This window comes from Vespa mandarinia, chromosome 17 (genome assembly GCF_050613455.1).
Source record: "Vespa mandarinia isolate Hongniang chromosome 17, ASM5061345v1, whole genome shotgun sequence".
NCBI lineage: Eukaryota > Metazoa > Arthropoda > Insecta > Hymenoptera > Vespidae > Vespa > Vespa mandarinia.
The window spans coordinates 3,418,846-3,435,919 of record NC_140826.1 but is presented as its reverse complement, the minus strand read 5'-3'; the positions used below and the strand labels follow the sequence as shown (position 1 = coordinate 3,435,919).

Below are 17,074 nucleotides of genomic sequence, written 5' to 3'. Positions count from 1 at the left end.
CATTTTATATCGAGGGATATAAAATATAAATTTTACATCGAAATTTTATACAAAATATAAATTATTTTATATTCTATTATACATACCTTCGATGTATTTACATGTAAGAAAGGAAACAAGAAAGGACACAATCGTACCATCATCTAAATAGCACTATATATTGCGCACTTTAATACTAAAAGTAAGGCACTAGGAGAATACGGGCCAAGGTCTCCAATACGATAGTTCAGCGGAAGGTGCGTATTTCCAATATAGAGTGCACTACAGTATATCGCGACAATTTATCTATAACGATAATTATATTTTTTTGCGCTGTTCACGTATTCGATAATTAAACTACAAAATTACTTATACATAATTAAATACGTTAATATTATTTAATTGATCGTTAATCAAATAATTTCATGGTATAAGATATTTGAAGGAATTCAATGAGATATTCAATTTGAATCATTCCTCGCGTTATATAAAAAGGATTAGATAGAATTTGATTAATTTGATTTTACCGGGTTCCTTCCTGAAAAAATAATTGAAAATAATTACGTTAGAACGATAATGATATATATATATATATATATATATATATATATATGTATGTGTTTATGTATCTAGTGTATGTATATATAATCTTTACTTGGCCCTTTTTTCTTGGGTCGCATGCTTTGACAGAATTCTTTGCGTCGATAATGCAGCGAACCCCTATCGATTGAATCCCTCCCACCTTATTCCATCCCACCCCACTCCACACCCCACCGCGCTTAGGGAGTATCTTAGCGTGACAGTTTCGCAAGATGAACGTCATCTCCTCGTACTTCATGCATTATCCAAATTATCAAATAGCTTACGTATTATTTCGAGATAGAAAAAACAAAAAAAAAAAAAAAAAGAAAAAACTGGTGATACAAACTCCATAAAAATACATATGTCCATTTTTTTCTATTGAATTTCTTAGTTTTTCCTTAGGATGTACACGCATACATATGCATGCTAGTTATTTATTTCTTATATGGATATGATCGATAGAAAAGGACGAGAATGCAGGTGTGTCTTCTTTCGTACGACGACGCATCATCATCGCCTTTGTTTTTTTTTTGTTGTTATTGTTATTGTCTTTTTTTTTTCTTTTTTTTTCTTACTATTCTCTTAACGTTTTATGATTAATATGTCTCTATATTGAACGAACATATTAAATGTATTTGCAATTTTTATAATGGAAATTCGAATAATGGAATTGTTCCGCTTCGGTAAAATAACGATTGCGTAAGTATACGTAATACACAATGCCAATTGAAAAAAAATCAAGATAAGAAAAAAAAAACGAAAAGGAAAAGAAAAGAATCGTGTATTTTCAATAATAAATATTTCTTTTTTTTTTATTAAAAAAATAATGTACACACAATTCTGTTGAAATTTTTCTTAAAGAAAAAAAGATCTTAATAGAATATCAAAAAGAAAATCCTACAAAGGTTATGTATATATACATCTAAATGTAATTTCGTAAGATCTTTAACATAACCCCTCGCAAAAAAATCTATCAATTTTTTAAATATATATATATATATATATATACGTGTATGTCTCATTCGTAGATGTAATATATATCAATTGCAAAAGTAACAACGAAAATAACATACATATATCTCTAAAAATAATAGAAAGAGAAAAAAAATATTAATTCATCCATAGTAAACACAATGCCTGTACATAGTCTCACGTTACACGATTATTGCGTCGTTCTTGTTACATCACAATATTGTTACGCGTAATGATACGTTTCTCAAAAGGAGAAATATAAATATTGTCGAATCTATGAACGACGATGGTGGGTGGGTTGGTCTCTCAATGACAGAAGGGAGACCGTTAAAGAGAAAAAGAATCCGTCATGAATGATGAAAAAAATAGAACGAATAAGAACCCGTTGAGAATAATCATTAAAGAAATGTTCTGATGCATTCATCAATCGGTTGCATCAGTTGATGCATCAGTTAATTAATCAGTCAGTCAATTTGGCATTTTGTTCTTCCCCCCTCTCTCTCTCTCTTTCTCATTCACATGTGCTGCTACTCCCTACTTCTTCCTCAATGTTCTCTCTCTCTCTCTTTTTCTCTTTCTCTCTCTTTTATCCCCACCACTTTGTCATGCTTTGTTTCTTTCTCGCTCCGACTGTCCTGCCCTTCCTCATAACCTCCCTCTTCTTTTCGCATACCCTTCGCTCCTCCGGTGCACTCATTCCGTTTCTTTCTAAAGCGATTATGAATCCAACTCTTTCTGTTCCTTTCTAAAGCGATTATGAATCCAACTATCCTACTCTATCGCGTGCCGCATTGCGCGTCTATTCCTGCGCACGCTCAATGCAGGGGGAAGAGAGATAGGCATCGAAACTTTTTGAAAACTTTTCTTCTGAAGGCAAAGCCAATTCTTTCTTCCTTCCGCAACCGCAAGTGATATTTAGTACGAAGATTACTCCTCTCTGTTTACATTTTATGTAAATTTTCTCCCCACTCCCCTCATCCACACCCCCACCCCCGATTGATTTTTGCCGTTTAATACACACGCGTCATATATGGATATACATAGGATATGTACATACATATATCATATAATAGGACGACGCAACCCGCCTCACAGCAGCAGACGTCGAGGAATATAAAGAAAACTCTCGTCCAATTAGATTGAACGTGTGTATATATGTACGTGTGTGTTCCGCATCGCTCTTAGCGCATTATACACCTGTATATATGTATCTATATATCTGTATGTATGTATGTATATATATGTATACTGCAGAGCTTACGACAATGCGTAAAATACGAAGCAGCAAAGACGACCATCCTCCTTCTCTTGTCTTCTTCCTCTTCTTCTTTACTTCCCCTACTTTTTAACCTCCTAAGTAACCTCACCTCTCTAACCCTCCTCCTCGTTCGTCCCCACGCCCTACCCTTTAACCTCACCCTTTATCTTTTTTCTTTCTTCTTTCTTACTCGAAATCACATACCGAAGAAAGCCATACCGAGACCGGCTTTTCATGTAGCACGTCAAATTTTCTGATCTCGTTACAACGCCAGAGAGAGAGAGAGAGAGAGAGAGAGAGGGGGAGAGAGAGAAAGAAGAAGAGTATCATCGACTGTAGTTTTTTTCTTTTTTTATTTTTTTATTTTTTTTTCTTGCCGTATGGTTTCTGACGTGTGACACAGTTTTTCTAAAAACCTCTGTTCCCTTCCTCCCTCAAGTCGATCGATCCAAAGGAGAAAAACAGTCCCGATTTTTGTCTCTCGTGTTCAAGTACATCGACTCGTCGACTCGATAAATAAACATAGAATGATCGTTATTAAGAAGGGACGTAGAACATATACGCGAAAGGTTATAAAATACATACATATATTGTAAGAGACGAAAGAGAGAGAGAGAGAGAGAGAGAGAGAGAGAGAGAGAGAGAGAGAGAGAATTTATCGATCATGTTTAAAAGGTTGTCGCACTGCACGCAAACTGAAAGTAAGCTGAAACTCCCACTCTCTCTCTCTCTCTCTCTCTGTTTCTCTCTTTCTAAGGGTACGATAGATAGATTTTTTTGCAAACGTTTTGGGTCAAGTACGGTATTAGTAGCTACGAATAGAAACCCGAATTGTGATTAATCGTTCGATGGGGGGAAGGGACAGAAGCATGTATGTATGTATCTTTAAATAAAATAATCGCCCCTTGACTCTTTCTCTCTCTCTCTCTCTCTCTCTCTCTTTAGTGCAGGCCAATCTCCTTTTTCAATTTATATCTTCCTTCCTTCCTTCCTTCCTCTCCAGCCTACCTTCTAGCTTGCTTACTTGCGTACTACGAGTTGTAGGATACTGCATACCGTCTCGAGTTTCGAAAGTACACGCCTTAGGTGTAAATTATGCCAAAGCACTTAGGGGTAGATAATAGCATCTCTCAGGTTTTATTCCCCGCGTGCACGGAAGACACTTTCCCGCTAACGAACGATTCCTTATCTCTCTCCTGATGGAATTCACGGAATTCCTTGGGATTTTCCCACGATCGTATTTGAGACTAATTTTTTCTTTCTTTCTCCTTTTTTTTTTATTATTATTAATTTCTTTTCCTTATTTATTACAACGCAACCGACAAATTGGAGCTTGTATATTGGAGAAGGTCTAATAATATACAATTGCAAAGGATGGAAAGAGACTTTGAGGGAGAGAGGGAGCAATAGCGCGTTGAGAAAGACAGTTGAGAGGACAAGGGAGGGAGAAAAGAGATAGATAGATAGATAGATAGAGGGAGAGAGAAAGAGAGAGAGAGAGAGAAAAAAAAAGAAAGAGAAGGGCGGGTGATAGTATTGCAGATGTTACGACGATTCCCCTTTGCTTTTTCATTCAACGCCGCGTAGATGGCATTCGTCAAAACATCGATTAGTTTTTGTTACCATATCGTTGGATAAAAATTAGAAGATCGAAGGAAAGATAGCAAGAAGGAGGAGGAGGAGGAAAAAGAGGTGGCGGATGAGGAGAAAAGAGGGGGGAGGGAGCGTGTACGGAGCAAGTAATCGATATAGAAGCATCTAGACCTCTCAAAGTCTTATTTTACTTGACGACGAAACAACGAAAAAACGATATTACTACGCCTAACGATTTGAATGTAGGATCTACTTTCGCAATGGACGTTTAACCGGTGACCGATTTGAATTTGTTAATAACTGAATGCTTTACTGGAAGAAATAAAGATCGCATAAGAAAAAGAGAGCCTAAGCTTTCTTTAGTTGGGAACGCTCGGAAGGTCGTACAATATATCGGCAATAATATCAACTCATGGGTCTTCGAAATCAAAGAGTTATCTCGATTGTATCGAAGAAAAGTCGAGGAGATAGATAAGAGAGCGTACTATCTTAGGTATAGGCTGAGAAGGGATGATAGGGGGAATCCGATTATCGGAAGGAGATCAGGGATCGAGGGAGAATGCAAGGGAAGGGTGTATATAGCCTAAAGGGAAGGAAAATTAGCTTTGGGCGGTCCAGAATCAGAAAGGAGATAAAAGGGGAAGTGCAAGTGGGAAGGAAGTACGAAAGAAACAGGTAAGAATAGATATGCAGGAAGCCGGCTTTGACCAGGTGGTCGACGATATTAACAATGCTGATAATGATAATGATGATGATAATGATAATGATAATGGTGATGATGATGATGATGATGATGATGATGATGATGATGATGATGATGATGATGATGATGATGATGATGATGATGATGACGACGACGATGATAATGACGACGATGATGATGATGATGATAATAATAATAATGATGATGTTAACGATGACGACGACAACGACGACAATGATGACGATGACAAGGAAGAGAACGACGAAACGACGGCGAGGACGACGACGACGGAGGCGGCGGCAACTGCGGCGATGATAGCGGTGGCGGTGGCGGTGGCGGCGGTACACCGCGCGCGGCTGCCTGACGCATTGCAGGTGCGCGCTGGCCAATCACAGGGCCGTTTAGTTCGCCCGGACTTGTCCTGTAAACACGGGACCGCACCCACCCCGCATGCGAAACGTCTTCGCAAGTCCAAGCGAGGAAGCCCTCGTTGCGGGGCACGACGTGGAGCCTGCGTACGTTTCCTTCTCGAAGCGCGTCGAAGGGACGCACGTACGACGTTCTTTTCGTACGTAGGAAGTCCTTAGTGGTCCTAGTTCTCGCGCGCGTAGCAAACGGCGCGCTCGTGAGTGGCGCGTACGCTACACCTCTCCCCGCCTACTAGACTCTCGAAGAGCGTGATTGGTCGACGATCGTAGGAGCGAGTGGTGGGGGTTGGCCGGCGTAGTGATACCCGGCCGGCCGAGACTTGCGGCAGAGCCCTCGCACACCGATAGAGAACGGTGGACTCCATTGCTGTCCTGAGTGCGTTTCTCGTCGGCCGCTGGTGTCGTATCCGCTGTGTCTCTGTCTCTATTTCTCTGTCCGGTATATCTCTTGTCTCTGCTCTCTACGCCGCGCCCGCTCGCGCACGCAGCTACACACAAATACTTTTCTCCTTTTATTCTCGCTTGCTTCAATTCCCTCTGCGCAATTATAATACGTCGTACCGTTACGAAGAGGACAATATTGTGAATAATACCGCTCGCTCTCTTCCTGTGTCTAGTGTCCCATACGGGTAAAGCTCCGTAACTTTCTCGAAGGAGCCTGAGAAGAAGCGAAAAGTAATGGTAAGTCTTATTTCGTCTTATTTCTCTGTCGCGATACGTTATTAATATATACGAGAAATAAAAGCTCACTTGTGTCGGTCCGGACGTCGTTTCAACGACGGTGTATCCTTGTATCGTCGTTCTCACTGTTTCTCTCTTTTTATCTATCTATTTATCTATCTCATCTCACTTTTCTCACACACACACACACACACACACACACAGAGTCTATTTATCTCTCTCTGCGTTGACGCGCCACCGAGCGTGCACGTGCCAGTAAACGAGTTCCATCGTTGAATTTCGTACACTTTTGCAAGGAGCTTCCCTAAATCGTCTTCTCTTTCGTTATGGAAAGAGAGAAACGTTTTCGTATTCATTATCGTCATACTTCCTTTTCTATCATCGAGTAACGGCAATAGAAATTGGCCGCAACGGTGGCAGCAGTAGCAGTAGCAGCAGCAGCCGGCTCGAGCCGGGATCGTACCGGGATATCGTGTCGGATATCCTCTCTCTCGCCCTGGCACATCGATCCGCTCTTTCTCCTCTCTCTCTCTCTTTCTCTCTCTCTCTCTCTCTCTCTTTCTCTCTTTCTCTCTTTCTCTCTCTCTCTTTTGCTCGCTCTGCTACCTCCTGCTAGTAGTATATGTATAACTAATTTTTATACTTGGATGGAGGCATGTCGATTAAAACCGTCACAAGGAATCATTTTAAAAAGGAATTGTGCAATCCCCCTCCGTATTTCGTTTGTCTCTTTGAACGAAGACTAAATGTGAAACGAACGACGAACGAAATATATATATATGTATGTATGTATATTCGTTTCTTCGAAAAAGGGTAGATGAAAAAGAAAGAGATAGATAGAGTGTGAAAAGGGGAAGAAGAGGAAGGAAGGTAAAAGCATCGTGTCGCAGCCGGCGAAATAACGCCCTTACGTGCTCGAGAAACCGTGTTAACGTGTATAACGGTCAGATCGATGACGAGCATATCGCATACGCACGACTTGTTTTAGTTTGAAGTTGTTCCACTTTTCCAAGAGTCGCACATCAACGCCATTCGGTTAATCGTCTTGAAATCGCTATTTCCCCTTCACAAACGAAAGTAACTTGCAAAATATCATCACTAACTTTCTCAGACGATTCGGTTTCTATTGGGTTTTTTGTATGATATCGTTGGTATTGCTGTCGTCTCTCTCTCTCTCTCTCTCTCTCTCTCTCTCTCTCTCTCTCTCTCTTTTTCGCGATGTATAATATAGTACAGTAACAACGAACAAAAATTCTTAACGATAGTAAAATTTCCATTAACTGATAGTACCATTTTCATTCTCTTATCCAGTTAATTTTTTTCATTCTTTAAATAAGTTATAATAATAAGAGAATATATACTTCGTTTTTAGGATATTATGGATAGGTAGGGATCTACCATTGAAAATCGGCCTATAAAGAGAGATCCGAAGTTAGATACAGGACCGGTAAATGACGTATTTTCAACATGTTTAATCTTTTCTCGCTAACTTCACGATTAATCTAGACTCATTTCAATATACATATGTATATATAAATAATATAAAAGTACAACAAATATATATGTTGTACTTTTTTTTCTATTGAACAAGCCTTTAGCATTTATCATGAAGTGAGTTCATCTTTCGCAAATGAGATATATCGTGAAAATAGAAATGAAAGAGATAATCGAAATCTTTAAATGAAATTTCATAGAAATAACTATGAGACGATAAACGAGCTTACAATGATTCTTCTTCTTTGAATCACTTATGATTATGCTATATACATATATATGTGTGTATATATATATATATGATAGTTTTTAATAATATATAGTTCACTTTCATGACACACTGCGTACCCCTCTGTGTGTAATACATGTATATATTATATACAGCTTTCGTGGCAGAGAGTATTGTAATGTGGCGTGGTATTCGACAATCAACTGTTCTACGATATACCTTGCTATTGATTTTCGCGGTCTCTTAGTACGGCGCCGATTCTCTCTCTCTCTCTCTTTCTCTTTTATTTTCTAACTCTAAAATTTTTCTTCACTTTTCTATGCTATTTTTGACTCATACGAATTTTATAATCCATTCCCTCCAATGAAAATATATCCTTCAATCCTTTATTTCGTCTAAAAAATATAGGTTATGTTCTTTTATTTATGAATAGTTTCACTACTTCGTTTCTTATTCTTGTCTCTCTCTTAGTAGTAGTATAAGTAATGGTATAATAAATGCAGAAAGCAGTTTAGAATGTGGGCTAAGGAAAAAAAAAGAAGAACGATTCATTGTAAAGGTCTAAACTCTAACGATCGATCTCCGTTTTAATCAAAGAATGATGACGATAATGATGGTGGCGTGAGCTACAATGGGTATACACACACATACACACGTGTGCGTATATATATATATATATATGCATATATATATATATAGAAACGAATAGATTTTTTGAATTTTTCGATGATTAATTAATTCTCCTTTAAAATAAGTCGATACTAATAGCATATGTATGTACATATACGTATTTATATGTAATATATGTGTGCGTCTGTATGTATGTTTATCGTATATCGATAAAAAAATTCAAGGAGAAAATATACTATTTTAACGGACCTTGTGCTTGTGTGACACTCCCTAAGGGAAGATAAAACAACATAGAGAATTGTGTAAGAAAATATTGTGTAAAGAAAATGTTCTTTTTTGATTATTTTAGATTAATCGAGATTAATCAAGATAAATCGAAAGTACCTATCACGTAGATCGAGCAATGTAATTAAAAGGAAAAAATAAAAATGAAAAAAAAAAAAAAAAAAAAAAAAAAAAGAAATAAATTGGATCTTGTATGAATCAGTTGGGAATTAAGAAAATAATACACATACGATTGATAAGATTAGAGAATTAATTCTTTTTCTGCATTTACAGTATTCCTAACTCTTGTCTTCGTCGTATCTCTTATCTTTGCGTGAATCACTCGAATGATAACTTATATCATCTAATTATTCTTTACAAAACCTTCAAATGTTATATAAACTTTATTATTTATTTATTTATTTATTTTTTTTTCTAATTTTTCTTCTTAAAGAGGGTGGGAAAAAGAAAATCGATGAACTATTTTCATTGTCGTTCAAAGTTACGAACATCTAATTGAGGCAGAGAAATATTTTGTAGGTTAGAAATTATATGTATATATTTATTATTTTTTTTTTTATTTTTATTTTTATTTTTATTATCTTTCTTTTTATTTCTTTTTTTTTTTTATTTTTATAAAAAAAGAATATATATATTAAAGAATTTGATGCAATGTCTTCAATGTTCGTTTAAGAAAAAGAAAGACAATTTATTTTATTGCAAAATAAAAATCATTTATATTTTTGTCGATAGGCCGACCAACTGACGGAGGAACAAATCGCAGAATTCAAGGAGGCATTTTCGCTATTTGACAAAGATGGCGATGGTACTATAACTACCAAAGAATTGGGTACCGTTATGCGATCTCTTGGTCAAAATCCCACGGAAGCTGAACTTCAAGATATGATTAACGAAGTGGATGCAGATGGTATATAAAACAATATACATTAAATCTCTTCTTCGATAAAAAGATAAATAAATACGTTAACACATATTCTCGATTAAAATTTGCCTTGGAAAAAAAAGAACACAATCTACGAAAAAATAACATTTTTCAATTTTCTTTATAGATAATACCCGATGATTTTTATTTTCTTTTTCTGGAACGCTATGTGTTCACGATAGTTTTATCGATTCATGCTACTTAGGTATACATCTTTTTAGTTCATAATTATATAGGTATATATATATAATATATATATATATATCATACATATAAGTTTAGACGTGTTTTATTTAAACGTGGTGTACCGCTAAAAACACGTTATATTTTTATAATGCATACATCATTTTTCTTCATCTTTTCTCTCTCTCTCTCTCTCTCTCTCTCTCTCTCTCTCTCTCTCTCTCTCTTCTATCCATATTATCGTATTTTTTTACCATTTTTTAGTTTATCCTCGGAGCTCTTATTTTCCTCGTATACATCATGCGACGGATTTCAGGTAATGGCACCATCGACTTCCCGGAATTTTTGACCATGATGGCACGCAAAATGAAAGATACTGACAGTGAAGAGGAGATAAGGGAGGCGTTCAGAGTGTTTGATAAAGATGGTAACGGTTTCATATCCGCGGCAGAACTTAGACACGTCATGACAAATCTTGGAGAAAAGCTTACCGACGAAGAGGTCGACGAAATGATTCGAGAGGCTGACATCGATGGAGACGGCCAAGTTAATTACGAAGGTTTGTATCTATTTATCTATCTATCTATCTACGTATTAATATTAATATTATTATTATTATTCTATTATGCTAAAACTCTCTCTTTCTCTTTCTCGCAAGTAGAAATACCTAGTGTCATTTGCAGATGAGTTTTTGTTTGAATCCAGAGATAGAAGAGATTCTGATCCACAGAGTGTATTAAAAGTTCCTAGGTCTCCTAGGATTGTAAAACTAAGCAGCTAGACTGGGATTTACAATCTGAAGGGAAAGAAATTAATTAATTTTGAAAATCACTTTGGAACTTTTGATCCACTCTGTGTATTAATTTATTGCATCCTTCCTCCTGTATGTGTACACCATATCAAGGTAGTTGTTTTTAATGTCGAATATACGATGGCTGTAAATTCCGTATTAATTCTTTTAGAAAAGTTCCCAAGTGTAAGAATTGTAAAACTACAAGCTAAGCTTGTTTACAATTTGAAGAAGAAAAAACAAATATATATATATTAACTTAAAAAGTTTCAAGAGAAAAAAGATCAATTGGTTTTTAAAATCACTTAGGAATTTTTGGCCCATTTTATGTATCAGTTTATTAATTACATCCTCTCCTCTGTGTATGTGTGTGTACCACATTATCACTTTACCAGTTGTCTTTTGAATATACGATGACTGTAAATTTGGAATTAATTCTTCTAATAATGATGAAATGTATATTTTTTGTGATATTGTTATTTCTTTATCCAGAATTCGTCACAATGATGACATCAAAGTGAATGCAACCAGTATAATGGAAGAACTTGCGACTTGAAGTGGTGTTGACGTACTAAATAAAAAAAAAAAAAAAAATAAAAAAAAATAAAAAAAAATCAAGATGCAGAGTATAAAATATATGTAAAACACAAAATGCGAACCAACCAGAAAGTGAAAAACAAAACCTTGTATCCGGATGTGAAGTCTACATATATATATATATATATAAAAAATCCGCGCGGAAGGTCAACGCCCGATACGCGTTAATCATCTCGTTGTCGATAAGTAAAAAATACAGGGCAAATCAACTGTTTAAAGAGCTATACCGCTAAAATCATTATCTCTGTCGAGCATATATACTTACAAAATACATAACACACACACACACACACACACACATAAATACACTCGCACTCACACAACACACACACATGAACAGGTAAAAACAATTAGAAAAAATACATACGCATATAACATATAACACACATGTACACAAATACACCCGCACAGTCGTTTTATTTCTGTTCAACAATAACACAAGAAAAAAAATTGAGAAAGAAAGAAAAAAAAAATTAAAAAGTGATATACATTTAAACGTAAGATGCATAGTTGTGCGCTTATGTTCTCTAATTATAAAAGAAAGAAACTTATGAAGAGAGAAAGAGAAGTGCATTTCCTTTTCATCTCTATCCGTTTTTCCACACTCGTTCTATCTATCTCTTCCTCTTTAAACTCTTTAAATTGTAAATCTTATTATTATATCTGTGTCACACATATATTTTCCTTCTCCTATAAGCCTTTTACCTTTTACTACTACTCATCTTCATTTTCATTGTCACATCAATAAAAAAAAAAAAAAAAAAAAAAAAAAATTAAAAAAAAATTAAAAAAAAAATTAAAAAAAAAAATTTTAAAAAAAAATTAAAAAAAAATTAAAAAAATGCACGTTGGAATAGTGAAAAATTTTGGTAAAATGAAGGAGAGAAATGCGCCCAGAGGAAAAAATGAACCAGAAGAAAAAGAGATAGAAAGAGGAAGAAAAGAAGGATAGAAAAAGGAAGAAACGCTATGTAGCGTTATATTATTGCATCGCAGTTTTACTTACCGCGTGTACATCTGTCGATTTTATTTTAATTAACGAAGTTTGTAGTGACTGAGAGAGTTATGGGATAAATATCCTGCAAGTGTGGTAAATTCCACTACGAAAATATGTATGAATAGCATAACTATATCTTTTAATAAGGAGACTTCGGTCTGGACCTCATTTTCTAGGGAGAGAGAAAAAGAGTATAATATAGAGAAAAAGACAGCGAAGAAATCTGAGTTGTGTGTGTCGATTATCTTTAAAAAAAAAAAAAAAAAAAAAAAAAAAAAAAAAAAAGAGAGAAAAAAGAAAAAAAAATAATAAGAAAGAAAAAAGAGGATATCCGCCGATAAGTAGTGGCACATCGTGTACTACTAAGTAACACCTTTAGCTTGCGCGTCACTATAGATTATATGATAATTTATATAAGAAAAATGAAAATATATACATAGCAGTGGAAGATGGCAAGCAGCACTTCTTATAGATCTCAAATAATGATACATTTTTTGGCACCTTGTCTCCTTCGAAATTGATTAATTGTCTACGTCATGCGAGGAATCGTGTTAATAAGGAAAACAAAATAATAATAATAATAATATAATAATAATAATAATAATAATAATAATAATAATAATAATAATAATAAAGAAATTATAACAAAAAAAAAAAAAAGAAAAAAAATGAAGAAGTAAAGAGAACATTACTTGTATCGCGGATTAGTTAGAAAGCTCCAGATCGAGATCTCTGCGTTCCTATGGATAAGCTTCTTTTCTCCCTGTGCTTTTTCACGTTGCGTCTCGTTTCGCATTCGTAACGCGTTTACAAGTCGCACGTGCACGTACATATTACACATACGACATATACGACACATACACATTACAAACACGTAGAGAGATAGAGAGAGAGAGAAAGAAATTGTGAGAGATTGAGAGAGTAAGAGAGAGAGAGAGAGAGAGAGAACAGTTACCATGCATATACATACATATACACACACGCACACTTATATAGAAAAAGAAAAACATAGAAAATTAAATTACAGTAAAACAGAACAATAACAACAACAACAACACATTATACAACATTTAATAACAAAGTGTGTTTTATCTCCGGTTCCGTATAATCTCCTGTTTTTATCTTGCCTTCCATCGAGGAAACCTCATAATAACACTCGTGCGCAAAAACCATCTCACGTCGACACCACTTTTGTTGGATAAAAAAGGAAAAAAAAGTTTAAATGGATAAACAGGGGATGATGATGGGGTGTTAAAAGGAAGTCAAGCTACACAAGTGATCGGTGCATTGCTTTTCTTCGCCCATGGGTGCGTCGTGTCAGTCTCGTTAAGCGGAGAAAGAAAGAAAGAAAGAAAGAAAAAAAAAACGAAAGAAAAGAAAAAAGAGAGAGAGAGAGAGAGAGAGATCACAACCAGAACGGAGAAAACTGGTGTAAATTTGTGCGATCCGTACGCGATAATGTTACTTAAAAACTTGAGAGCAAAGAACAACACACGGTAACACGACGCGTAATAAAACACATCTAAATGCGTGTATGTGCATCCGGGGGTTGTTCAGACATAATATATATGTAATATATATTATATATACATAAAATTAATTTGCGACAAAATGAAGAGAAAAAAAGAAACAATTCCTCCACAGTCCTTTATTATTATTATTTAATATTGAAGTGAAAAACAGAATAAGAAAAAAAGGGTGAACTACTACTTGTATTTCTGGTGACCTAGATTGCATTGATTATAAAAAGACAAAATAAATGTATCCTCATTTTTAGGTCACAAATATTTATTACTTGTCCTTTTTTAATTACCAATAGACCTCTCATTTCAGCTCTCTTTTCATCTTTTTTAGCATTTCATGAATGGCACTCAGATTCCTTTGCTAAAAAATAACGCGTTTCGTTATTCGTGACAAAACGTATTTTACATACATATCTGCGTGTAATTAAATAAAATCTCTCGCTTGTAAAATCTTCCTCCTCGTGAATTAGATATTATAGATCGCAACGCAGGACATTGATGATGAATATGCATTTACGCAATTGGTAATTGCTTCATACGTGTGATGTCATTTGTGAACATAAACTTGTCTCTCGGTAAAATTAGTCTAAGCGATATATGTCGATATATTTTCACTTTATAAAATTCATTTTTCAATTTCATCCTAAAAAGAAAAAAAAAATATATATATATATATAGAAATCGTGCGTTGCTTGATACGATTCGTATTTTTAAGTTCCTCTCTTTGATCATGCTTTCATTTTCTGATTTATCATTTAACCAAGGAAATGTTTTCATTAATTGCGACAACCTTTGCAATTTACGTTTTCACTTTCATTCGAAGAAAATGCTTCAGTTGTTATAGGATTATCATTTGTATGTTATTAATGCTGTTTTAACGATTTAATCGTTCCATTAAGAATCAGTGATTGTTTTTACTTTTTAAGAGATTTCTCTGAAATAAACTAGTTTTATTTTTTTTTTTTTCTGTTGCCAAATATATAGACATTTGATTAATTTATTATTGAAAATTTTTTGTTATTCGATTATTATGTTATTCCTGATCTTAGATCTGAGGATATTAATTTAATTATAAGATTAGAATTGCTTGCCTTTTACATTGATTAGTGATTATTATATAAACAATATGGCAGAAGTACTTACCTATTTTCAATGCATCATGTCAAAAATGGTTGCAATCAGCGTTTAATCTTTCAGATAGTAAAAATTAATCATGGATGTTTCTTAACACTTCTTATCGTACATAAGGAAGCAGCACAGTTTGTATAAAATGTTAATGTTGAGTTAATAAATTGTTCCAATGTATAAAAATGTGCATATGTCTGTATTCCTGCTTTATGTTAGTTGTTACTTTGGCAATCTCACAATCATATGAAAGAACATTATAAGAAAAACAGAGATGTAGTAAAAAAAATTCAATATAAAAATTAATTTATGTTTTGTAAAAATTAAATATGTTTTGTAAAAAGTAAAGAAAAACAGATGAATAAGTGTTTTCAAAAATATATTTCATAAAGGTATTTTCAATTCATTAGATTCAAATGAAGCTCATTGATTAAAAACATCATTTAACATATAATATACTTTGATCATAGACAACCTTCAGGTTTGATTTTAAACAGTAAACATACTTCTTGTAATAAGTTTTTCAAGATTTTAGCCTGGTCCTTAACGCTCTAAAATAATTATGTTATGTTTAAATAAATAGAAAACAAATATTAATACATAGTTAGGATTATTATATACTTACATCATTAAGAGAGATTGTAGGTATAAAAGAAATTCGTGGCTTAAGAGCACTTGTCAATTCTCCGTATTTAGCTAAAAGTTCTTTCCCTTTTGCTCCGGAATAACATTTGGAAATAACATTAGAATCCACATTCATTTTCTGTGCACAAATTTCCATGATATTTTCTGGATCTATATTATTTTTAATCATGCAAGATAAGTAATTCAATAGAAGTGATTGATCTTTTATAAGATCAATGGCGCATGCATGTATTATATTTCCTTGGCATTCAATTGGTCCGTGTTGACATTTAAATTCATAAGTATGATCCTTTTGTGTTGTCTAGAATATATAAATTTTTTATTATTAGCTATCATTACTATTATGAAATGTTTTATTTTATATAATTATAATATTTAAATATATTACTTTACCGTAGCTTTTCCATATGGTATCAATGTGATCTGTACATTTTCCTTTAGTTTCATGTAAGTTGGCAATAAATGATATACAAAAAAACTTCGTGAATCAGGACACAGAGTCTCATAATATACAGTTATATGAACTATTTCTTTTGCATTAACTTCCTTCTCTATTATCCTTACTTCGCTTTCCAAAAATTCTTCTATTTAAATTGATAAAAAATAGTTAAGAGAAACTTAACTTCATATTGCATGTAATTATCGAGCTTTTTGTCAAATAACTATAAACATATATGTATAAAAATAATTTTTTCCTACCTTCTGTAACATGATCTTGAGCAAACGATAACCATATTTTTGAAGATTGCCATAGAAATATAATTATAATAACAATCAGCAATAGTTTCCATCGAAAACTACCTAACCCCATTATCTAAATTTTTTCTCTATAAATACTAAAATATAAAATTAAGAATTAAAAGATATTTTATGCATATATATAATTATATAAATATTAACTTACCAATATGTAAGCGTATCCATAAAGATTGCAAACATACAGACATTATTTTTATACCTATTTTAAAGGTCCATATGTTGATATGATGTTTTAAGATGACACCACGCACAAATTAATTTTTGACTGTAAAAATTAAAAACATTAAATCTTTTACCTATTAAATAATAAATAATAATACTCTGATAAAATTAAAACATACTTGCTTAACTTTATTATATATCTATGCTTTTGATAAAACAAAAAAAAACACTTTTATCTTTCCGATAAATATATTATTTCACCTTCTTATGTTTCAAGAAAATGTATGAACGTTAATTGACACGTATTCCGGTATAATCAAGAAAGAAAAATATTTGTCATTAATCTTTTGACAAACATTCAAAAGGTATAACCTCATACAATAATTGATAAAGTTAATATAAATTGTTTCATTGTAAAGAAAACTTTACGATAATTTTTATTTCTTCTATAATAATTGTTAATTCGCGTAACAACACCGTAGTTGTATTTTTCTTTCGCTGGGTGGCGGTACAAAAATTTACCGATGCATGCCATTT

At 33.7% G+C, this 17,074-nt stretch overlaps 2 protein-coding genes across 4 annotated transcripts; one reads left to right on the top strand and one right to left on the bottom strand.

The window, feature by feature from the left end:
* The first annotated feature begins 5,811 nt into the window (after positions 1-5,811).
* LOC118443530 (calmodulin) lies at positions 5,812-13,728 on the top strand. Of its 3 annotated transcripts, XM_035870631.2 has the most exons (5): positions 5,812-5,954; positions 6,133-6,196; positions 9,567-9,741; positions 10,256-10,498; positions 11,222-13,728. In XM_035870631.2, exons 2-5 carry the CDS (start codon positions 6,194-6,196, stop codon positions 11,248-11,250), a joined length of 450 nt encoding a protein of 149 aa, XP_035726524.1. In that variant the 5' UTR covers positions 5,812-5,954; positions 6,133-6,193; the 3' UTR covers positions 11,251-13,728. The 3 variants fall into 3 exon arrangements, with proteins under 3 accessions (XP_035726524.1, XP_035726523.1, XP_035726525.1); XM_035870630.2 differs by having other exon boundaries at positions 5,857-6,196; XM_035870632.2 differs by lacking the exons at positions 5,812-5,954; positions 6,133-6,196 and adding an exon at positions 9,334-9,353.
* LOC118443529 (gamma-interferon-inducible lysosomal thiol reductase) lies at positions 12,580-16,858 on the bottom strand. Its single transcript, XM_035870627.2, has 6 exons — positions 16,717-16,858; positions 16,521-16,640; positions 16,316-16,452; positions 16,010-16,200; positions 15,597-15,917; positions 12,580-15,522 (listed from the first exon to the last, which is right to left on the bottom strand). The coding sequence occupies exons 3-6, from the start codon at positions 16,425-16,427 to the stop codon at positions 15,436-15,438; spliced, it is 711 nt and encodes a 236-aa protein (XP_035726520.1). The 5' UTR covers positions 16,428-16,452; positions 16,521-16,640; positions 16,717-16,858; the 3' UTR covers positions 12,580-15,435.
* Between the last annotated feature and the right edge of the window lie 216 nt (positions 16,859-17,074).

Coding starts and splice junctions, on each gene's coding strand:
- LOC118443530 (XM_035870631.2), top strand. Junction 9,742..10,255: donor TAACGAAGTGGATGCAGATG/GTATATAAAACA, acceptor GACGGATTTCAG/GTAATGGCACCATCGACTTC. Junction 10,499..11,221: donor CGGCCAAGTTAATTACGAAG/GTTTGTATCTAT, acceptor TTCTTTATCCAG/AATTCGTCACAATGATGACA.
- LOC118443529 (XM_035870627.2), bottom strand. CDS start 16,427: ATGGGGTTAGGTAGTTTTCGATGGAAACTATTGCTGATTGTTATTATA. Junction 15,918..16,009: donor TACCATATGGAAAAGCTACG/GTAAAGTAATAT, acceptor TATATATTCTAG/ACAACACAAAAGGATCATAC. Junction 15,523..15,596: donor CTACAATCTCTCTTAATGAT/GTAAGTATATAA, acceptor TAATTATTTTAG/AGCGTTAAGGACCAGGCTAA.